Source organism: Pipistrellus hanaki (genome assembly GCF_964339955.1).
Source record: "Pipistrellus hanaki genome assembly, chromosome: 8".
Taxonomy (NCBI): domain Eukaryota; kingdom Metazoa; phylum Chordata; class Mammalia; order Chiroptera; family Vespertilionidae; genus Pipistrellus; species Pipistrellus hanaki.
The window spans coordinates 84,946,828-84,971,165 of record NC_140510.1 but is presented as its reverse complement, the minus strand read 5'-3'; the positions used below and the strand labels follow the sequence as shown (position 1 = coordinate 84,971,165).

At 41.1% G+C, this 24,338-nt stretch overlaps 1 protein-coding gene across 2 annotated transcripts; it reads right to left on the bottom strand.

The window, feature by feature from the left end:
* Positions 1-1,209: 1,209 nt before the first annotated feature.
* Positions 1,210-24,207, bottom strand: CNOT9 (CCR4-NOT transcription complex subunit 9). Of its 2 annotated transcripts, none has more exons than XM_084893114.1 (8): positions 23,784-24,207; positions 15,488-15,667; positions 14,009-14,124; positions 12,403-12,512; positions 7,195-7,304; positions 5,515-5,613; positions 5,222-5,313; positions 1,210-3,436 (listed from the first exon to the last, which is right to left on the bottom strand). In XM_084893114.1, exons 1-8 carry the CDS (start codon positions 23,805-23,807, stop codon positions 3,268-3,270), a joined length of 900 nt encoding a protein of 299 aa, XP_084749240.1. In that variant the 5' UTR covers positions 23,808-24,207; the 3' UTR covers positions 1,210-3,267. The 2 variants fall into 2 exon arrangements, 1 of the variants encoding a protein (XP_084749240.1); XR_014795808.1 differs by having other exon boundaries at positions 3,416-4,034; positions 4,279-5,313; positions 23,784-23,940.
* Between the last annotated feature and the right edge of the window lie 131 nt (positions 24,208-24,338).

Sequence of the window (24,338 nt, the reverse complement as noted above, 5' to 3'; positions counted from 1 at the left end):
TCTGTTCCCTATGTAATCTATATCTCTGTGGCTATTCTGTAACTACCAATTTGTACTGCTTAATCCCCTTCACCTTTTCATTCAGGCCCCAAACCCCCACCCTTGACAACTGTCAGTCTGTTCTCTGTATCTGAATCTGTTTCTAGTTTATTTTGCTCATTAGATTCTACATACAAGTGAAACCATATGATATTTATCTTTCTCTACTTTTTTGTACTACCCATTCTTAAACAGTTAGGGATTTTCCAGTTTTCTTTTTTCCTAGCTTAAACGCATGTGTTCAGTTCTGAGAACATTCTATTAAAAAAAAATTGAGATATGCTTGATGATCTAATTATGATCAATTTAGGTAAAATACTTCCAATCTAATTAAAAACAGTATGTATACTGGTTTGGAGGATAGCATTCTATTTGTCAATTAAACTAGGTTTCTTGTGTTGTTCAACTTATGCTATATTTGCTTTTGAAATATATTAAAATATTTTTTAAAATTAACCTATAATACCCAGAAATCTCATTTCATTCTATGTTTTCCTATTCAACTTGTTTTTCTTAGGTTTTTGATAGCAATAATTTTATATATTTCTTCTTTCCCAGCCACTGAGTAGCAGGAATAGTGAGCAGGAAATCGTAAATATGGATAGTAAGGAAGGCATGCTCTGAAGGTTACCGATGTCTCTCCCGCCCTGTTGTACCATGGAAACAGTCACAGGCCCTCTAAAACCAGGAGGGGGGAAAGCTGGAAGCAGAGGTTGGCTTCTTCCTCTAGTGCAGTTCCGCACTGAGGCTCTCTGTTCCCACTGAGACATGACCAGGCATGGAAACAACTCTGGAGATGAGTTCTAAGTCCTGATCCCAGAAGAAAATTAGTATTAGAGTTGATGATAAAATCTTTCAAGTGTTACCTCCTTACTTATAGAAGCCTCTCCCATGCCAGTATTAAGTTCTGGCCACTGCAGCCAGGAATAAGGTTCTGTCCCAGTAAAGAGATACTTTATCAGATAAAGGGCACCACCTCTCACTCCCAAACAGCTTTTATACATCAGCACGACTCTCCCAAATGACTTATCCACAAAGGAACTATCATTACTCTCTTGGCAGGTCAATGTTAAGGTAGACAGAGGGTAGGCAGGGGTGACAAGGATCATCTATCTAAAGTGCCTAGATATCTCTATACTGACAAAATAAAATATCCAGTTTAAAGAAAAATTATTTTTATAAAAACAGAAACATGTTTTATTTCAATCCTGTTGAAGAAATGCAAGGGATGAAAAACGCAGAATGAGGGGAGGGGCCTCTTTATACACACATCAGAATCGACTACAAGGAATAATACCCATTTCCACTCCCCCTGCAACTCCTATATGGGGTCCAAGGACAGCTGAGAATAGATGGAACAAGAATTAAGACACTATTGGCACAGTAATGGGGCCAATGCACCGAAAGATGGAGAAATAACTTCTCAGGGAGCAAGGGCCTGAGCCTCAGCCGTTTCCCAGTGGAGGGGGGTAAGAACACTTTGGCTCAGCAGGAAAATGGTTGGCAAAAGTTAGGGTTACCCTAGCTGGACTCTCCAGATACAAACTATGGGCTGAAGGGAGTCAAGATGTTTATCCAGTCCGTTCTTCTTCTCTGTTCCTCCAAGACCTCTTCTCTTCAGGCCTGAGATTACTGAACTAGTTTGGTCCTCCTCTTCCGTTTGGAAGGCAGGGGAATAAGTGCTTTTCCTACTCTTCCTACACCTAGGCTTATTAATTACTACTTTCTTGGCTCTAAAGAGACAGAAGTCAACTAACAAGGCTGGCTCCCTTAGTGAAAGTCAGCTTAAAAGAGCCCTTGTATTGGCAAAACTGCCTCTGCAAAGACTTCTCTGAACTTGCCCTTTATGGACTAAACTTGTTCAGACACCTTCAATTGTGTGAGATGTGAACAGAATATACTTGGACTCTCTCTAGAGTTGGATTAACAATCCCATCTTTCAATAGAGATGCGGATGAGAGAGAGAGAGCAGGTGTTGGTAGAAGGAAGGATTGGGACAAAGCAAGGCAGTTTACACTGGATTGTGAGTAGAGTTACCTAAGGCTCCAGAGAAGGAAGTGGGGTGCTCTAACACAATATGAATAGAGAGAAAAATTTTAGTGGCAACCCTGAATTTCCAGAGATCAAAAGGGAATGTGTAAAAAATAAAGAAAAGACTGAATCGACTGAGTAAAATGAACTCAATTTGGCTAATACTGCTTCAGGTACCGTCACGAAGACAGATGGAGCTGCAGAAATTCACGCTAAAACAAACGGGATCAAGTAGCCTATCATCTTAATTCCAGGCACCTCCCTTTAAAAAAGTCTTCCAGAAAAGATCTTTAAGGACTTGAATAGGTGAGAACCACTGCTTCTTTCCAGGTCAGCCTGATGAATTAAGACATCTGTTTTAAGTTTAATTGGAGGAAAATGAGATTTGGAAAAGTTAGCAGCTGAAGCCAAAAATGAGGGTAAGGTCCTGGTGGCATCCAGAACTGAGGGAGAAGACTGGGAAGGGAAGGGAATAGGTGGTTGGGCTCCTGCTGTCCGTTGGCATTATCCCTTTCCCCTGCCTCCATTCTTCCCAACAGCCCGTGAAGCCAGTGGCCTGCTGGAAGGGATGTTATGCCCAGACCGATGTTTTACTGAGCTTATGCAGCCAACAGATTGTAAACACTGCCAACTGACAAAGTTTGCTGAATATCACAGCTTGTGTCCACTAAACACACCTCTCTCTCTGAGATTTAAAGGAACTAACAGATACCAAAGTAAACAAATACTGAGAGAGAGAGAGAGAGAGAGAATGAAGAGACACATCTTGAGTCTTCCAGGAAGGCAAAATGAAAACACACACACACCACAGGGCTTGGTCCCAGGCGCTCACCATGCCTAGAGTGCCGCTGCTATCACCATGTCTCCTCTCCCTGCCAGTGGCTGGGGAGAGGCGGGAGAAGGTCTTGGGCATGCTGCAAATACAGCATTTGCTGGTGCTGACTCTCTCCTGGGGCTGTGGTGGCAGGCTGCTGTCAGGAGCCCATTTTTCTGGGAGTAGCAGAGGAAGCCCATGTTGTCAGAACAGCCTGAGACGGCAGCTCATACACCTCAGCTGGAGTACCTCGCCTTCTTTCTCCAGCGCAGTCTGCGTTGAGGCTGTCTATTCCCAGTCGGCAATAAAACCTGAGCTGTTTTCTTCGAAGGTTCCCCCTCCCTTCCCAACTTGTGGGAGCAGAGGGAGGGGACAGGAGAGAATTACTGAGGGGGCAGGGGGATACCCCGGGGGTCGGTGACCTGGCCTTCTTGCAGGTTCTTCACCAGCTGTGCAAGCCAGCGCTTGGTGGTGGTGTCATCTTTTAGCACCTGGGCGAAGGTTGTGTCCTTCAGCTGGTCAGGGAGGCACTGCCTGAGTGCTTCACGTGCCCTGCATCAGAAACAAACAAACCAGCCAGGAGACCAACAAATAAACCCACATCGAGGGACAGGGAAGAGCCCCTTACTTAGACATAAATATACAGAATTCTGGAATCTATGGCTCTGTCAAGTTACTGTAAGAAGTCATTAACATTCTCTAAAGCTTATATGAGGTATAGGCTCAGACATCTCCAGAATCCGTAGCCTGCAGATTTTCACAATGAAATTCATGATAGACAATTTCATGATAAAGGAAAATGGAATGAAATGGTATAATAGTTTACTTCAATTCAAACTGCTTTCTGATTTATTACAGTAAATAATGCCAATATGCTCATATCAGAAATATATGGGTTATAATAAATGAAACATTTCCAAAATCAATATGCTAACAAGGAATATGACCTGATTAATGTATTTCAATAAACTTTAATTCTAAATCAATATAAATTTGTTTCTTTCCAAAAATTGCTTCAGTGTTATAGTTAAAACCCTTAATAAGAGATGAGCAATAAAAACAAAACTATGGTAGCAAAATTATCAGATGAACTTTTACAGGCTTTTTTTTTTTTTTTAAAGTTGACCAGCAGAAAGTCAAATTTGAAAACCTCAAAAGGGCCGAAACCGGTTTGGCTCAATGGATAGAGCGACAGCTTGGGGACTGAAAGGTCCCAGGTTCGATTCCGGTCAAGGGCATGTACCTTGGTTGCGGGCATATCCCCAGTAGGGGGTTTGCAAGAGGCAGCTGATTGATGACTCTCTTTCATCGATGTTTCTAACTCTCTCTCTCTCTCTCCCTTCTTCTCTGTACAAAACCAATAAAATATATTAAAAAAAAAAAAAAAAGAAAACCTCAAAAGGTTGAACTACAGAGGTGGGCAAAAGTAGGTTAAATTACTAGACATCATTACCTAAAATAACTCAGGATACAAAATAATAATAAGACTAATAATACAAATAAATAACAATACAAACAATAAACTATTCTGCATATTCACAACTGTAAACCTATTCTTGCCCACCCCTGTATAAGGCAGTTTTTATTTTAAGCGAAGTTACGACTCTGTGCAATTTTATTGTGTGTACACAAAGCATAAGTGAGCTGAATGTGGTACCACTTGACTCTGTGCAATTTTAAATGAACATAGTCGCTTTGGTGAAAATAGGAACCACTAAGGAACAGGACAAAATGGTCAAATAAGTAGTTAGGGCTTGAACTAACTAAGTAGTCAGAGGCAAGAGTTCACATTAAATCAAGTAATTCCCATTCCTAGGAACACAGAAATCACCCCATTATGTGGTTTAGCAGAATCTGAGCAAGTGGCTTTCTGCATGAATTATGGATTTATAAAGCACAAGGTCAAATATTTCTAAAATGCATTATACCTACAATATATGATTTCTGGCAGAAAGATTAGAACTTTACAGGAATCATGAAGAGAAATGAAATACATCACGAGCCCTTTAGCCCTGCTCCTTTCTTAAGATACATGAAAATATCATCTTTTTGACCACGTAGAGTAGCAACAGAAAGCTCAAATCACAGAAGTAATATATACTAAAGTTCCCAGGGAACTATCTGAATTTTAGAGTAGGGTACAGAGTTATAATGGGGAAATAAAATTCTGATGGATTTTTAAAATTTAGCACTTCAGATTTTAAAAGGAATTAATCAAGTTCTGTCTCAGATAAACTAAATATAGTTATACCCCTTCCCTGCTGTAAAGATATAGAAGCTATGCCATGAGATGAAGCAACTTTTTCCTAAAGTCCTATAAATTCTGTAAATGTTTACCTGGGGTTATCTGAGAGTCGAAGGTAACATCTTACTACGTGCTTCAGCAGACGGGCAGAAGGTTCTTTTGATAACTGCAGGACCATCTTACCCTGTTTCTCCCCAAAATGGGGTGGGTAGGAAAAAAAAACACAAAACACAAAATAATCAACCGGTGAGATATTGCAAGAATGATTATACTAGGTTCCAGGGTTATTTCTGGTTGGAATACTGAAGTTGCTCAGTGTCAATTGCAAAGGGACTAAGCTGTGTGGTCAGAGGTAGTTGCAAAGAGGGTGGATAAAGAAACTCACCAAGATCATGGCAACATGGGAGAAACGCTCATATGTCTGACATATATAAGCTAAACCGGTGTCATCTAAGAGGATCTTCTGAAGGATGAATGTGGCAACCTGGAGTAAAACAAAATTAAAGAATCCAAAACAGTACTCAGATTTGTCTTCCAACAGTCTATTCAATCTCCTAGAAATAACCATGAATTAGAGACCCTTGCGTTACATACATCTTGACGAGATATACATAGTAAAAAGTAAAAAACAAAACAAAAAAACTATTACAATATTGAATACTTATTGTCTGTCAGAATTTTTCCTAAAGATATAAAACATGCCTTATTTTATTTTCACAACCTACCTGAGGTAGGAACCATTGTCATTCTCATTCTACATATACAAAAGAAGAGATTCTGGATAATTATCAGATTCCTAAAAAGTAGAACCTTTCTTTTACTAAATACCCACTACATATCAGGTATAACTGATAATCAATAACTTGGCAGGTTATGGTCCCAAGTGACAAAGCTATTAAGTTGCAGAACTGAGATTTTTACATAGAAGGAATTTAAAAAATACTAGTTTAATTTAAGTCAGTTATTCCAATGATTCTCTTCTTTGCCTGCTCATCAGAATCAATTGTGGGAATTAGTTTATTTTACTGGGATATTACATTGTGGTTAGCTAATAATGGCTCCCAAAGATATCCAGGTCTAATCAGCAAACTCTGCGAATGCTACAGAATATGGAAAAGGAACCTGATAAATATGACTTTAGGCTCTTGGAGGAGGGTGAGATTACTCATCCTGGATTATCAGGGTATATCCTAAATGTAATCACAGTGTTTTTTGTTTGTTTTGGTGGTGGTTTTTTTTTTTTTAAGGGAGAGGGGGAGAGAAAGAGATCCACTGTGAGCATAACCAATAGATCAGCTGCCTCCTGCTTACCCCTTAGCAGAGACTGAACCTGCAACTGGGGCGTTGTGTTGAGCCCTGACCAGGAATCAAACTGGCACCCTTTCAGTTCATGGGATGACACCCAACCGAGCCACACTGGCCAGAGCATCACACGTGCTGTTACAAGAGGGAGGCGGAGGGAGATTCACCACAGGGGAGAAGGCAATGGGACAGAAGCAGAGAGATTTTAACATCTGTACTGCTGGCTTTGAAGATGGAGGAGGGGCGCAGGAGTGAAGGCATGCAATTCTTGAAAATGGAAACGTAAGGAAAGGGACTCCCCCTTAGAGCCTCCGGAAAGAACACTGCCCTACTGACTCCCTGACTTTCACTGGTGAAACTGACTCACAATTCTGGCTTCCAGACCCATAACAGAGTAAGTTTGTGCTATTTTAAGCCACCACGCATGTTGCAATTTATTATGGCAGCAATAGCAAAGTAATATAAACATATACAGTAAGTGTCAAGTGTACAAAGGGCCAAGGCTAATTACTACAGTTTATTTTGTGAGTATAATACAATTTATCCTTTATAAGTAAAACTGCTATAAACATTCTTGTGTTGATGTGCATGAGAGTTTATTTCTTTTGTGTGTATTCCTGGAGTGGGACTGCTGGATCATGGAATAGGCTTACATTTATAGTGGATACTTCCAAATAGCTTTCCAAAACAGTTACTTATACACCATAAAGAAGTAGCTCAAGAGCCAACCCAATGTAGAATCCATTAAGTTAAAAGCACATACTGTTTTAGAAAGTTCACTTCCGGATTCCATAATGCGCAAACACAAAGGGATAATTTCTGTTGTCAATAAAAAATTGATCACTTCCTGCTCGTCCGTTTTCACCAGAGCCCCTAAAGAAAATATGGACAAACGAAAGTATTTCAGTTGTTAGGACTTCCAATTAAAATGAACTTTTTTATTGTTCACCCAAGCTAGTTGTGGAACTTAAATAACAAAGAACACAAACTGTGGTTTATATGTCAGAACATCAGCTGTCCCCATGTTTTTTATAAAAAGGGTGGGAGGGAGGAAGAGAAGCAGATTGACTGCTATCAGTCAGCTCTAAAAGATCAGGAACCAAGTTTGGTCCATCACAGAGTTAGCAGTACTGTAGCCATCTAAATCATTATTTTTATCACTCTTGGTAAACAATCATATGATAATATCACCATCTATTCTTCATTTGTTTTAGGTAAGAGAATTCTACATCAGCATTAAAGCACATTCCCAGAGAGCAAAAAAATTGTTTCAGTCTGAACCCTACTTCACAATGCACATAAATAAATATCACTTCCCGATTATTAATTCCCCTCTTTACTCAAAGAACACAAACATTTGGATATCCAAACAAGAAACACACATAAACCTACATTCTAATCCTAGTTCCATGAGAGTTTAGTTAGGTTTGATAAAGGTACCTTCCCGTTGTAGGCCTGCTTCTTTATCTAAAAATAAGAGTTGAAACAAATGATTTCTAAAATACTATTATTCTGCTGGTCTCTGAACGAACACCACGGACCAGGTGACTGACACAGCTCAGTGGTGTTCTCTCCATTCTGCATAAAGGGAAGCAGAACCCACGAGACAATTGAGTTTTGTATACTTGGTTCACCATCAGCATGATGCTCCTCTTTAGCTTCTACTGGTTGAAATTTCTTTTCTTTTCTTTTCTTTTTTAAAAAAAATATATTTTATTGATTTTATACAGAGAGGAAGGGAGAGAGATAGAGAGTTATAAACATCAATGAGAGAGAGTCATCGACCAGCTGCCTCTTGCACACCCCCTACTGGGGATATGCCCACAACCAAGGTACATGCCCCTGACCGGAATCGAACCCGGGACCCTTCAGTTCCCAAGCCGACGCTCTATCCATTGAGCCAAACCGGTCCCGGCTACCGGTTGAAATTTCAAGCCTTTCCTCCAACCTGACTTATTTGTGGAGTTCCACTTTTTGCCTTTTGCATTTTGCTTCTCAGAAAAGAAGTCAAGGTTGATAAAAAAAGAAAATCTTTTCTTGCTTTTTCTTTAAAAAAAATTTTTTTTATTGATTTTTTTTTTACAGAGAGGAAGGGAGTGAAATAATTAGAAACATCGATGAGAGAGAAACATTGATCAGCTGCCTCCTGCACACCTATTGGGGATGTGCCCGCAACCAAGGTACATGTCCTTGACCAGAATCGAACCTGGGACCTTTCAGTTGGCAGGCCAGTGCTCTATCCACTGAGCCAAACCAGTTAGGGCTCTTGTTCCTTTTTAAAAAAAATGTATTTTATTGATTTTTTACAGAGAGGAAGGGAGAGGGAGAGTTAGAAACATCGATGAGAGTCATCAATCAGCTGCCTCTTGCACGCCCCCTACTGGGGATGTGCCCGCAACAAAGGTATTATACATGCCCTTGATTGGAATCGAACCTGGGACCCTTTAGTCCGCAGGCTGAAGCTCTATCCACTGAGTCAAACCGGTTTCGGCCTTTTTCTTGTTTCTTAAAGTGATTGCTTAAGATATTTAAGACCTCTCTGCTTTTCTAGTATAAGAATTTAGTGCTACAAATTTCTTTCTAAGCCCTGCTTTAGTTGCATTGTACAAATTTTGATGTGTTTTAATTTTTATTCACTTTCAAGTGTTTTCTAATTTTTTTAAAAAATATATATTTTATTGATTTTTTACAGAGAGGAAAGGAGAGAGAGCGAGCTAGAAACGTCGATGAGAGAGAAACATCAACCAGCTGCCTCTTGCACACCCCCTACCAGGGATGTGCCCGCAACCCAGGTACATGCCCCTGACTGGAATCAAACCTAGAACCTTTCAGTCTGCAGACCACTGAGCCAAACCGGTTTCGGCGCTAATTTCTTTTATGTATCGTTTCATTTATATTCAAACTTGCTTGATGACTCTTGAACTACATTACAGTAAAACCTTGATTTTGCAGACCTCAACTTAATGAATTTGGGATTTAATGGACAAAATTTCCGGGACGTATGTCATACGTGAATTTTGGTTAAAAACATTTGGTAAATTAATTTATAATTTAATTATAAGCAAATTTTGGTTAAAAGCATTTTAAAATTAACAGGATGTTAATGCTTTTAACCAAAGTTTGCTTATAATTAACAGGTTATTTTTGTTGTTAGTTCACTGTTATTTTGTTGTTGTTGTTAATCTTCACTAGAGGATATTTTTCCCATTGCTTTTTCAGAGAGAGAGTGGAAGGAAAGGAGTAAGGAAGGGGGGAAAAGATGGGGAGGGGGGAGGGAAAGAGGGAAGGAAGGAGAGAGTGAGAAACATCGATGTGAGAGAGACTGGTTGCTTCCCGTGTACACAATGACAGGGGGTGGGAAGCAAACCTGAAACCCAGGTACATGCCCTTGACCAAGAATCAAGCCCAGATCCTTGAGAAGGCAGGCCGATGCTGTAACTACATACTGTTATTTATTTACTTTTTGTTTTTATTGATTTCAGAGAGGAAGGGAGAGAAAGATAGAAACATCAGTAATGAGAGGAAATCATTGATCAGCTACCTCCTGTATGACCCCTACTGGGGATTGAGCCCTGACCAGAATAAAACTGTGACCTCCTAGTTCATAGGTCAATATTTAACCACTGATCGTCATCAGCTGGGCAATTCACTGTTATTTTTGACAAATTTTAGGGAATAAGCCATATGTTAGAAAAAGCACTATAGTAATTTCGCCGACATAAATACTGCATCTACAATTACAGTCTACATATTTAAATCTAAGAGTTTCCCCATGTAAACAATGTTCAATGGATGACTAGTATGTGATCATACAACATCACGCTTGATAATTGGTTCTTTATTGTGTGGCATGACTTTCTGCAGCAGTTTTAACTCACCTGGAGGATGTTCCAATGTGTGCTCCAGCTGTGTGCATTTGTTTACTTGCAGTGACTGGTGAATACACACATTTACTAGACTAATTCAGTATAAATTTTAAATTACTGTTATACATCTAGAAATATTTATTATAAAATTAAACTTCTCAAATATATTTAAATTTATTTTTTAATATATTTATTGATTTTTTTTACAGAGAGGAAGAGAGAGGGATAGAGACTTAGAAACATCAATGAGAGAGAATCATCAATCAGCTGCCTCTTGCACATCGCCCACTGGGGGATGTGCCCGCAACAAAGGTACATGCCCTGGACCAGAATTGAACCTGGGACCTTTCAGTCCACAGGCCGACGCTCTATCCACTGAGCCAAACCAGTTTCGGCAAAATATATTTAATTTTAATTACATGAACATGTCTACGTGAGTAAAAATAGGTAAACTATTTGTCAACTTTTTAACATATGCATCTGGCAAACCTAGTTTATGATATACTTAACTTTCAGCTTTAACGGATACCACCTCACTCAAATTAGTCTATTATATCAAGGTTTTATTGTGTAAGCAAAAGATTTAGGTCCAAATGTTTACCTTCAATTGACTTGGAGAAAATGAGTTTCAGAAAAGATATACAACTGTGAACAATTGGCTTAATATTGTCCAAGTATTTTATTCACCCTCCACTGTTATATATTTATTTTACCATCTTATATAATAAATATACCATCCAACATCAACAGTAAAAACACACACACAATAGAAATAGGATGATTTAAATCAGATTTAAAATAGAAATGTTTTCTTTTGGCTAAAATAATGTTATCTTAAATCCTACATGAAAAATTTATATAGCAATTTATATATCTTAAAAGCAGAAAAGAACATATTGGAAAAAAGCTGCTAATTAGAGTACCACTTAGAAGATGTAAAAAACAATAACATTCATCTGGAGTATATGAAGTAATAGTAACTCCTTAAAAGCATAATAAAATGTCCCAAAAATATGTCTTAGAAATACCAAACTTTTCAATTATACTTCCTGATTCATGGTTTATAACCACAGGCATGTGAACACAGGTTGAACATAAAAATAACCGAATAAAACAAAATTTGAATAATCAATGTCCTTATAGTTTGATTGGTATGTAAGCAAAAACTATTAGAAGACACTAAAAACAGAAAGGGTAATTGAGAAAGAAACCACCTTGAGTGTGTTTACATTTCACAAATCCAAAAGTAGCTCTTTACTAACCAGGAAGCCGAGATCTGCAATAGCTATATTTTACTAGTGGCCCAGTGCATGAAATTCTTGGATGGGGACGGGGGAGGTGTCCCTCAGCCCAGCCTGCATCCTCTCCAATCTGGGACATCCCTCTTGCAATTCGGGACCCGCTGGCTCCTAACTGCTCACCTGCCTGATAGCCCCTAACCACTCTTCCTGCCGGCCTGCTCACCTCCAACTGCCCACCCCCCCAACCAACCTTCTTGCCCCCAACTGTCCTCCCCTCCTGGCCAGATCGTCTCTAACTGCTTCTGCCTTGGTCCTGCCACCATGATTTTGTCTGGTTTAATTAGCATATTACCCTTTTATTAGTATAGATAGGAGATATACTATTTTCTTGAGTAAAATGTATTTTAGATACGTTTTCCATAGTAAATGCATATGGAAGCATTAACTCAAGCATTAACTAATGCAAAAATTTAACTAGGTGAAATAGAAGGTAAACTCTTTTGAGTTAAGGGAAAACAGTTTAGAAGTGAGAAAGAAAGGCAAAACAAAACAACAAATTCAAATTCTTATTCCTAGAATTATACTTTTTATTTGTTGACTGAAGTTCTTGTTTTTTACTCTCCCAACTCCAGCAAATGTTTCTACATTTACACTGAATTTAATCCAAAATGTTGGGCCTTATTAACAATAACCAGAACGTTACTTAAGAAGAGCCATTATGGTAGATACTCATTAGTAAAAACATTCTAAATCTCAAAGACAAAAACAATTAGTGAACTAAAAAACATCAGACAAAGCACTCAAGTTAAGACCACTATTATAAACCAGGACTTCACACTTGCAGAACAACCCTTGCAGACTCACCAATAACTCCCAGACTGGTTAGCCGGAGGTATTCGAAGGGACGTGTTTTGCTGACAGTGTGCAAAAAGGGGTACAAAAAAAGTGGAATGTGTGCTGCAAGAAATGCTGACCTGGAAGAAATAAAAGAACCATTCAGAGCCCAGAATTAATTTCTAAGGATTCTAAACATTCAAATTTCCAGATGGCTAATTCTGTAAAGTCTTTAACATTGACTGAGCAAGGAATCTTTAGCAAAGACTGTTATTGGTCTTTCGTTAGTGGTTCTCAATGGGGGACATGCGGCAATGTCTGAAGATATTTTTGGTTGGCACAACTGAGGTGGTGCTGTTGGCATCCAGTAGACAGAGGCCAGGGATGCTGCTGAACATCCTACAATACACAGGACAGCCCGCTCCCCTCCCACCACAGACACTTATTCAGCTCAAAACATCAATGTTGCCAAGATTTAAAAACCCTAGTCTAGGCCAATGGTTAAGAGAGTACATGATTTTCCTCTTATCAGCACCAAATATTTAAAAAGATCTAACTGCAGATTTAAAAAAATTAGATCATAAAATGCTATCAAATGTCTAAGAGATTCTCCTAGAAGCCTTTTCTCACCTAAGTTATGGCTGAATAACGATATTTATCGGTATAGTCAGACAAGCATATTCTTCTCTTTTTATTAGAGAAATTCCAGATACACTAAATATTCTAAAAACATTTTAATTTGCAACTAATGTCAGGAAACTAATATGGAATCAATCTGTAACTTTATATTATTTATAGTTAAACCTTGTAGGAGAACTAACACCAAAACTTTAAAAATTTTAATTTTAATTTATTTTATTGATTTCAGAGAGGGAGAGGGAGATTAAAACATCAATGATGAGAGAGAATCATCAATTGGCTGCCTCCTGCATGCCCCCTACTGGGAATCAAACCAGTGACTTATGGATGCATGGGTCAACCCTCATAGAGCTGAGCCACACCAGCCAGGCTATAGTTTTAGATTTAAAAGATGAAGAATTATGGAGATGGATGGTAGTGATGGTTGAACATTATACATATATTTAATACTAATGAATTATACCCTTAAAAGTGGTTAAAATGGTAAATTTAAAAAAATATATATTTTATTGATTTTTTACAGAGAGGAAGGGAGAGAGATAGAGAGCTAGAAACATCGATAAGAGAGAAACATCGACCAGCTGCCTCTTGCACACCCCCAACGGGGATGTGCCCGCAACCAATGTACATGCCCTTGACTGGAATTGAACCCGGGACCTTTCAGTCCACAGACCGACGCTCTACCACTGAGCCAAACCGGTTTTGGCTAAAATGGTAAATTTTATGTTATGTATATTTTACCACACTAAAAAGAGGTTTAAAAAAGTTAATTATAAGAGAACATGTTAAACAATACTATAATTGTTATCATACTAAACTTTAGTGAATAAGAGACCAGAAATTCTTCAGGGTAAAATAAAAAAGCAAATGTGAATCGTGAATATCCATGCCTACATACATGCATTCTACTGCATGCCCCTCCTTGTCATCATTCAGAAAAAGTTAAAGATCACATTCATTACAAACCTTTCCAAACATATTCATTCAAAGTATTTACCTGGTTTCTGGGTGTGATGCCACACATTGCAGTAATGCCAGAGCATTGCAAACTCTGTTAGATTGGTGTGCTGTTAAGGTGGGTGGGTTGATAGATGGATAAATATTTACGATTTCCTAAAAAAAATGGAAACCACCAGATGAACAACGTATTTGTTATAAAATTTAATTCCCATGATATTAACGCAAATAACTTAAACACACTTGTATTCTTTCATCAGAAATGTGCTTGGCTGAGACAATCTGTGATATTTCTACATGTCTCCAGGAAGGCAGCTATGGAGGCAACTATGGTCACCGGCACTGTCTTTATATCCTGCATCGGTGGAAGCTTTCACTTGTGAGGAGTTCTTACATTTATAATCCTTTTTTTTGTCAACACCCTGCTTTAAGTTACAGTGATGAGGTAGCTGGCCAGAAAATGTTAGTAAATCAACCACAGTGACTTATAAAGGAGCTTGAGTTTCATCAGGTAGTAATTGCAAAAAGAGGAAGATAAGAACATGGGTATATGCAGTGAATATATGTACTCTCTCTCTCAAAAGGTGATGATTGATTTATTGAATACATTTCATTTATTTTAATTGTAACTTTTACATAAAAAATATTCCAATAAGTGAAGATTAGATTCTTGGCTACATGCAATAGGGATAGAATGTGAACTGACTTAACAGATCTGAAAACTTAATATATATATGTTAGGTATTTCATACAGTACTTTAAAGGACAATCATTCCTAGACTACAGCATATCAGTTTGTTCCCTACCAATGACCATTTTGGTCAGAAATAAATTTCAATTATTTAATCTTTAATGTACAAGTGTACCTACCTTTAATCTTACAACTGTCATATCTTTTTCTTTTTTAATATTTTACTGATTTTTTTTACAGAGAGGAAGGGAGAGGGATAGTTAGAAACACCAATGAGAGAGAAACATCGATCAGCTGCCTCCTGCACACTCCCCACTGGGGATGTGCCTACAACCATGGTACATGCCCTTGACTGGAATCGAACCTGGGACCCTTGAGTCTGCAGGCCGACGCTCTATCCATTGAGCCAAACCAGTTAGGGCAGAACTGTCATATCTTTAATATTTTCTTTTCCCAGCATATACCTTGCAGTCTTTATACCTGACTTTCCACCTTTCGCCACTTTTATGGAGAACTGTCCTGTAGTACTTGTAAAGCTGTGTTTCTCAAAGTGTAGTTGTTACACTACCTGCATCAGTATCACCCGAGAGCAGGGGAGGTGCTTATTAGAAATACAGATTTTAATCTCAGACTAAATAAACCAAATATCTTGGGTAGTGTCCAAAAATCTGCATTTTAACAAGTACCTTAGACTTTTCTACAAGATTCTTGCAAATGCCAACATTTAAAGACTCATCCTATTAATGTCTTCAAAATCATTTGGGCAAAGTGAGAGAGTTACAAGTATAATAAAAAGGACTGAACTACAGCTCATGGATATATACCCACCTGTAAAAGTGCTGCAATAGTACCAAACGAATGCCACAGCATGGGTGCAAGGTCAGGGACAGATTCTCGCTTCTTACTCAGCTCCAGCAAAGCATTTTCCCTGGTCTCAGGACTGGACAGCTCATTGATCCACTGATAGATTTTTTCTCTATCCACTTGAGCCAGTGCAGTAGGCACAGGCTTCAAATGAAAACAAGAAAGTAAACAAGTGAGTTTCATTAGAATCAAATCAAATCTTACTCTACAGTAGTGCTTTAGAGTGAAAATACTTTTCGTAAACACCCAGGGAGCTTTTCTAAATATTCACACTTGATATAAACGAACTGAATTTGTAAAATCTAAATTGCACACACACTTTAATAATTCCATGTTTAGGGATTTATCCCATGGGGATAGTTGGGCCGTACTGAAGACATACATATTTACTGTTGCACTGTTTTAAAAGCAGAAAACTTAAAACAACAAGTATCTATCCTAAGGAACTGGTTAAATGAATGGGTACATCTTTATATAGAATACTATGTCTTTTTAAAAAAAGACACACTGTAGACCTAACCGGTTTGGCTCAGTGGATAGAGCGTAAGCCTGAGGACTCAAGAGTCTCAGGTTCGATTCCAGTCAAGAGCATGTACCTTGGTTGCTGATTGATGGTGTTTTTATCTCTCATCAATGTTTCTATCTATATCCCTCTTCCTTCCTCTCTCTTAAAAAAAATAAAAATAAAAACAAAAAATTATTATAAGTACATGATAAAAGTTTATGCAAAAGGTTTTATTGTATACAATGAAAAGTAAGTCTCCCATATAGATACCAAACTTAGAGGTAACTACTATTAACAGTTTCTTATGTGTCCTTTTAGAAACATGTAAATATGTAAGAATGTATGATGATCAGGCAGCTGATCAATGTTTCTCTCTCATTGATGTTTCTGACTCTCTCCCCCTCTCTCTTACTCTTTGTAAAAAATCAATAAAAAAATATATATTTTTTAATGTTTAAAAAAGAGACACTGTATCTCTGTATCTGCTGATACTAAATAAAAAGCCAAAACAACAAAAAAAGAGTGTAGAACGGCCTAATATATGCTTCAATTAACATACGCATACATTCTTACATATCAGTTGCCTCCTGCACATCTCCCACCGGGATTCCCACAACTGTAGAGGGCCCTTTGGGAATGCACATGGATGACCTTTAAACTAATGTCAGCTGAGTCCCAGGTGACTGGCAGGGCCGTCCCCAGGAAACTGTTATCAGTACAGATTTCTTATCTTTATCCATGTGCTTGGAATGAGGAACGATTAGGACCTTGACTTAACCAGGCCTTGATATGCTAAATCCCAGGAGTGAGGGAATGAATAGGACCTGGGCACACCCAAAACTTCTTTGACCTTAAACCCCACTCTGGAAATCAATACTTGCGCTGTGTTGTCTGTGGTGGGTGGTAGACTGTCCCTCCATCAGAGTGACAGCCGCCCACCCGGATCCCAGCTTGAATCTATTTCTGCCTCTTGGTCTCGTTTTTCTTTAATTTCTTAATCCCCAGCTCCTCCACTCAGTAACCTGTCGTTTTCCGAGCAAGCAGGCGGTGGAAAACAGAGAAACAGTCCCGCACAGGCAACCAATACACATGCCCCCGACTGGAATCTAACCTGGAAACCCTCAGTCCGCAGAACGACACTCTATCCACTGAGCCAAACCGGCTTCGGCAGGTATTGCATGTTTTAAAATTTCTGTGGCACACCAGCAGAAAATTGTTGCCTGAGTAATCTGTTAAAAGTTGTTCTTGACTCCCAGCAGTGATACTCCTCAAGGAAACACAGGGTCCTATAGTAACAATATGATGTAGGAAGAATAGGGTAGTTTCTCCCCTCTCCACAGCAAAAACAATTGTCCAAGCCCTTGTCCTTTCTATTCTACTATAGGCAGAAATAAAAAGTTATTCTTGGAAATGCAATTCCCATCAGAAGATAGGATATGATTAGAGTATTACATCACCTTAAAATCTCAGTGGAAACAAGGGCTAAAATTTTAGCTTTGGGTTTCCTGCCAGTCTCTTGAATGACCCACAATCCAGTAAGTCAAGGGGGCTTCATAGATGCTGCTCTAGCAATATAGTATCTGCCCTGATTAGTCATGGCTCATTCTGGTCAACTCTCCCCAAAATCCTGTCACCCAGACACTACTGTCAATAAACTCCATTACCCCAACTAAAGCCAGCCTGTGACTGGTACCCAGCACTCCTATACTTCATTCAACCCTAGGGCACCCTAGGTGAACAACGCCCATTAACATACCATTGCTTCTGAACACCATGCCCCGTTCCCACATATTAATTTACTAGAGGCCCAGTGCACGAAATTCGTGCAGGATCGGGCCTAAACAAGCAGTTGAACATCCCTCTTACAATTCAGGACTGCTGGCTCCCAACAGCTAGCCTGCCTGCCTTCCTGATTGCCCCTAACTGCTTCCACCTGCCAGCCTGATCACCCCCTAACCACTCTCCTGCCAGCCTGATCACTCCCAACTTCCCTCCCCTGCAGGCCTGGTTCCCCCCCAACTTCCCTCCTTTGCTGGCCTGGTCCCCCCCAACTGCCCTCCCCTGCTGGCCATCTTGTGGTGGCCCATCTTGTGTCTACATGGGGGCAGCCATCTTGTGTTGGAATGATGGTCAATTTGCATATTACTCTTTGATTATATAGGCTATTTCCAGAGCGGACTTGACTCCACAATTAGATGAATGGTGCTGGCACCTGGGAGTCCAATGCCTTGTATCTATCTGCTTGGGTCCCTAGGGCTATGACCACCCACTACCAGCAAAACCCCAACTTTGAGACTATTTGTGGGAGCTGCAGCCTCCCTGAGAATTTGGTACTAAGAGAGCTAGGGATGTCCCATGGGTGGCAATGTGGCCTTCTGAGGCATTAACTTGGAGCTGTGGATTTTGTAGACCATTCTAGCAATGGGAAGGCAGTGAAAGCAGTTTGATACCAGGAAATATGTGGGGTAGCGGCCCTCCTTTTCATCATCCCTATTGAATTTTGCCCCCAGTTTAATAGGAAGCATTAGTTTAAATCCCACAACTTATTTGTTATGGGATGAATATAATCATTTCTTAAAATATAAAGGGAGCTAATATATATAGTGCTTATTCTGACAGGCACTGTCCTAAATAAATATGTATTATCACCACCTGCATTTTATAGATGAGAAAACTAAGCAGCACTTACTTAAAACTTAAGTGGCAAGCCAAGATTTGAACCCAGGTGGTCTGGCAATAGACTCTTAACAGCTCTGGTAATGCTGCTTCTCATCTGCCTGAAAGATTAGGTCTGATCTAACAATGACTTTCTAAAAAAAATTTCCTAGACAATAGATATGGAATACATAAAAATCTCAAACTAAAATTAAAGTTATTGCTATTATTTCAGCAGAATCGGAAAACAACACCATGAACAGTGTCATTAATGTTAAGAGAAATTCTCTACTTGTTGAGATTACAAGGAACTTAATAACCTTCATTTTAATGGCAGTCAGTGAAATCATTTGACATAGACCAGTGGTTGGCAAACTCATTAGCCAATAGAGCCAAATATCAACAGTACAACGATTGAAATTTCTTTTCTTTTAAAAAATATATTTTATTGATTTTTTACGGAGAGGAAAGGAGAGGGATAGAGAGCTAGAAACATCGATGAGAAACATTGACCAGCTGCCTCTTGCACGCCCCCTTCTTGGGATGTGCCCGCAACCAATGTACATGCCCTTGACTGGAATCGAACCTGGGACCTTCCAGTCTGCAGACCGATGCTCTATCCACTGAGCCAAACCAGTTTCGGCTGAAATTTCTTTTTGAGAGCCAATTTTTTTAAACTTAAACTTCTAATACCACTTCTTCAAAATAGACTCACCCAGGTCATGGTATTTTATGGAAGAGCCACACTCAAGGGGCCAAAGAACCGCAGTTTGCTGACCACGGACATAGCCCATCGACCCTTGGACTGAAGGGTCCTGGGTTCATTGTACTTCAGTTGCAGACTCAATCCCTGGCGCCGGTCTAGGGGTGTGTGGAGGCAACCACTGATGTTTCTCTCTGTCTCTCCCTCCTCTCTACCACTCTCTCTACAAATATGAAAAATATCAATGGAAAAATATCCTCAGGTGAGGATTAACCAAATAAAAAATAAAGAAATAGCATTCTGATGTGATACCTCATTATGGTTTTGATTTGCATTTCCCTAACAATGATTTTGAACATCTTTTCATATGTCTGCTGGCTCTCTGTATAGCTTCCTCGAACAATGTCTATTCAGTTTATTTACCTATTAATATTTGTATTTATTTATGAGGATATTTTTCCACTGATTTTCAGAGAAGAGTAGAAGGGAGAGGAAGAGACAGAGACACATCGATGTAAGAGAGACACATCAATTGGTTGCCTCCTGCATGTACCCGGACCAGGGCTGGGAACGTGCAACCAAGGTAAGTGTCCTTGACTGGAACTGAACCCGGGAACCTTCAGTCCATGGGCTGACACCCTATCCACTGAGCCAAAATGGCTAGGGAATTCTAACCATTTTTTTTCTTCTTCTTTTAAAAAAAAAAAAAAAATATTTTTCAGAAGAGAGAGGGATAGAAAGCTAAAAACATCAATGAGATAGAATCATTGACCAGCTGCCTCCTGCACACGCCCTACCGGGGATGTGCCCGCAACCAATGTACATGCCCTTGACCGGAATCGTACCTGGGACCTTTCAGTCCACAGACCAACACTCTATCCACTGAGCCAATCCAGTTTCGGCCATCTAACCATTTTTTAAGTCAGTTGTTTCTCTTGTTGAGTTGTATGAGTTCTTTATATATTTTGGATATTAACCCCTTATCTTAAATATCATTTGCAAATAGTATCTTCTCTATTCAGTTGGTTGCCTTGGCTTTTTAGTTTTTGTTTTGCTTCCCTTGCCTTTCTAGTCAAATTCACAAAAAACGGATGTCCAGAAGCTTAATGCCTGTTTTCTTCCATGTATTTTACTCAGGTCTTACATTCAAATCCTTAACCCACTTTGAGTTACTTTTTGTGAATGGTGTAAAATTGTGGTCTAGTTTCATTCTTTGATTTTGATAGTAAAACCCAAAATGTATCTTTCTTTCCCCAAAGATCATTAGGCATACCTCTCACAAAATTTTTAAAATCTGAAAATTGATGTCTTAACAGTGGGAAGTGGAAGAGGGGGAGAGGGAAGAGAGGGAATTGTGTTGTACTTTTTAAAAAGCATAGTTTCACTTAGTAATCACAACCATGTGGTTATTACCCTCATTTTACAACTGGTGAGACTATGAGTAAATGATGGCGGGCAGATTCCTCCTCTTCCCATTCTCTACTTACAGATCACCTCTACAGATTCCTAATTCCATTGCTCCAATCTTGCAATTTATAAGTTACTAATTGTATTTCTGAGGCTGTGACTGATATGAAACTCAGTCTAGTAGCACACACTGTCCAGTGGCAGATAAAACAATCACAGGGGTCTTCAAACTACGGCCCACGGGCCACATGCGGCCCGCAGAGGAGTCTAATCCGGCCCGCCAGGTTTTTTGGGCAGTGAGCGCAGCCTAGGTGTTACAGTAGGAATTAGTAGTTCATATAGTCCGGCCCTCCAGCTCTCTGAGGGACCGTGATCTGGCCCCCACTTTAAAAAGTTTGAGGACCCCATAGATTCTATGACTTACCTAACAAACACATAAGAATGATAGGACACTACCACAAACACAGAGATGAACATTTCTCGCATCAAATAAGATCTATGGATCTTTTCCTCAGGAAAAAAACATAACTGCAAATTGTTTTGCACATAATTTGTTTTCCACAAAATTTACACATAATTTCAGAGAACTCACAGATAGCACCCCAACCTGTCATTAATGCAGGATTAAGAACCTGTTTATCTCCTATGATAGTCATGTCTCCCCATCTGTATGATGATTTACCTGTTATATTAAAAAGAGATTCCCTAGCTGATTTGGCTCAGTGAATAGAGCATTGGTCTGCAGACTGAAGGGACCCAGGTTCGATTCCAGTCAAGGGCACATACCGTTTGTAGGCTCAGTCCCCAGGAAGCAGCCAATCAACGACTCTCTCATCATTGATGTTCCTCCCTCCCTCCCTCCCTCTCTCTGAAATCAATAAAAATATATTTTAAAAAAGATAAAGGTTAACACAAATGCAAATTTTCATCATTAGTCACAAAGTAAGCATGCTCTCAAGTGGCTTTAGATTATTGCAGGCACTATTGTGTGTATTATAGTAGCTAGTGACAAATACCATTACTGTTCCTTTATCCAGAGCAGCAGAATAATCAGAATAATAAGCAGCTTATCTGATGGAAGGCTTACAGAATGGGGACAGAGGCTACTCAACTTTTCTGTGCCGCCTCCTGACTAACCAAATACTCTAGTGGATGAGTGGTACAAAGGAACTTGTCAGCACTTTTGTGTGGTCCAAACACCATAACAGGTGAAAATGTACCTAGAAGTTCAAATTTTAAATAAATGTAAGGCATTGTAAATTTAATTGGAAAAACATTAATTCAGAACCTAAGTAATGAAACACAGCCTTAATGGCTGTTCAAAAGAAGCATTAGAGAGCAACTGAAAATAGAAGTGAGTGGGTACAGAGTTTGGGAGGCACAGGAAAAAGAGCGGCGTGGTATCAAAGTGTGGAGAAGACGCTGCCACACTTTGAGAGACGGACAGACAAGCCAGGCCAACCTTATAGGATCCCTTATTTAACTGGCGCCTCCCCTACCAGCAGCAGCCTCATCTTGACTTGCTTCTTCTAAATTACACACGTAATTTGGGAGAGAAAAAAAGTTGGGAAACTGCAAATGCCTACTGAGACCTACAAAAGGTACCTCTCCACTTTGAATGGTTACAGACAGACACATGGTGCCTGGAGCCAGAGATGCCCCCGGCTCTGGAAATGACGGCATTCTACAGCCCAATCACACTAAGCTCACTTTTTATATTGAAAGTTAAGGTGGTTTTTTTTGGTTCTCTATTTGGTACTTGTCATTTTGTTTAATAAAGCAATTTCCTTTTGTCACCCTCTCCTAAATCGCTTCACCTTGGTGAAACAGAAAAAGCGGGATGGGCATTTAGCAGAGTGCTCCCATCATAGGGTCCCGTTTCCCCACCATGGCTGAGTGCTCCCGGTAGCCACCTCCCTCATTCAGCAAGTGTCTGCGCCTTACTTTACGCCAGGAACAAGGGTAACCATGCAAACAGGACCCACGGTTTCTACCTGTCTGTCCTCAAGAGGGAGATGGACAAAACAAGGGAATGAATACAAAAATGACAAAGTGGAATCAATGCTGTAGAGGTACTTGAATAAAGGAAAGTTGAGGGTTAAAAAACTGCCTTAAAAAGAATGGGAGATTCTAGGGAGATTTAGGCAGAGAGCCGAGAGGAGAGGAGCCACTAAGCCCACATGGGGTGTGTGTGCGTGGACCTAAGGGATGGGAGGAGGACGAGCATTCCAGGAACAGAGATCAGAGTGGAAGAGCGCGCTCCAAGGCATGCCACGGCGGCCGGTGTCACGGAGCCCCCCGAGCCAGTGACTGCACACGTGGGTAACGACAAGGGAGGGCTTTGTGTGCCGTGGCATGGAGTCTGGATTTTATCTTAATGCATCGGAAGCCGTAGGATCTCTCAGACAGGTGACTTGCAGGCCCCGTTTTTGTAAAACAAAAACAAACCGCTACCCTGATAAAGTGAGCTGTGTGGGGAAAGGCCCTAAGCGCAGAGAGCCGTAAACCATCGGGAGCCGGGTGTGAGATGTGCACCGGTAGAGCACGTTGTGGAGTCAGACGCCCTTCCTTCCCCGCTGGGAGGTGCCTGGGCCATGAGCTCCGCGGGCCCGGGGCCTGTCAGACCGCTCACAGAATCCCTCCGTCCCACCGGCGCCCCGCACCCAGCCGGCGCCCCAACCGGCGCCCCAACCGCCGCCAGCGCAATGAATGGCCGGGCCCGCCGCGACGCCGGCGCCCCGGGCGGGCCCGCGCCCCGAGGCCGGAGGAGGAGGACACGAAACGCCGCGCAGGAGGCCACGAGGGCCGGCCGGCCGGCGAGGAACGCGAGGCGGGCTCCGCCGCGGCCGAGTGGCGGCGAGGAGGGCCCGGGGCCTCGGGGGAGAGGGGGCAGGAAGCGCCGGACGCCGGGCTCGGCACAGGGCCCGGGAGGAGGCCGGGACGCGGGGCTGGGGGAGGCGCCGGGCCCGGCCGGCCGCCCCGCCACTCACCGGAGCCGTGGCCAGGCTGTGCATGTTGGGAGTGGCAGCCGCTGACGCCCACCGCCGGACGCTCCCGACCCACGTCCCTTCAGCGCCGACGCCGCCAAAGAGGATGAACCACCGCAGCCGCCATCTGCCGGGGGCTCGCCCCGCCCCTTCGCAGCCCTATGACCTTTCACCCCTGACCCCTGCCGAACAACTTATTCCCGCCTCCTAGCTCTCAGCGCCGTCCTTCGCCTCTTAGGATTCAGGACCTTCAGGACATCTGCATCTCGTCGTATGGTCCCCGCATCCCCTTGCAGGTACCCCGAGAGAGGGGCGTGAGCTTCCACCCGACTCCGGAGGCCAGTGAAGGGCGGGAAAAAAGTCCTGGGAGGACAAGTAGTGCGCATGCCTCACCAGGCAGACTAACAAGTAGTGCGCATGCCTCGCCAGGAATGACGAAATGAGGGGCGGTCCGAAGTGAGCGAAGTGGAAACGCGCATGCGCGCCGCCACGGGGCGGAGCTACCTCGGCGGACCACATTTGGCGCTGGGGCGGAACGAGGGCGTGGAGGGGCGGGGT

Excerpts from the sequence above, each read along its gene's own strand:
- CNOT9 (XM_084893114.1), bottom strand. The coding sequence starts at position 23,807 with ATGCACAGCCTGGCCACGGCTCCG. Across the intron at positions 14,125-15,487 it reads CTATTGCAGCACTTTTACAG|GAAATCGTAAATATTTATCC; the intron begins GTGGGTATATAT and ends CATTTTTTTTAG. Across the intron at positions 3,437-5,221 it reads CGACTCTCAGATAACCCCAG|GGCACGTGAAGCACTCAGGC; the intron begins GTAAACATTTAC and ends TTTCTGATGCAG.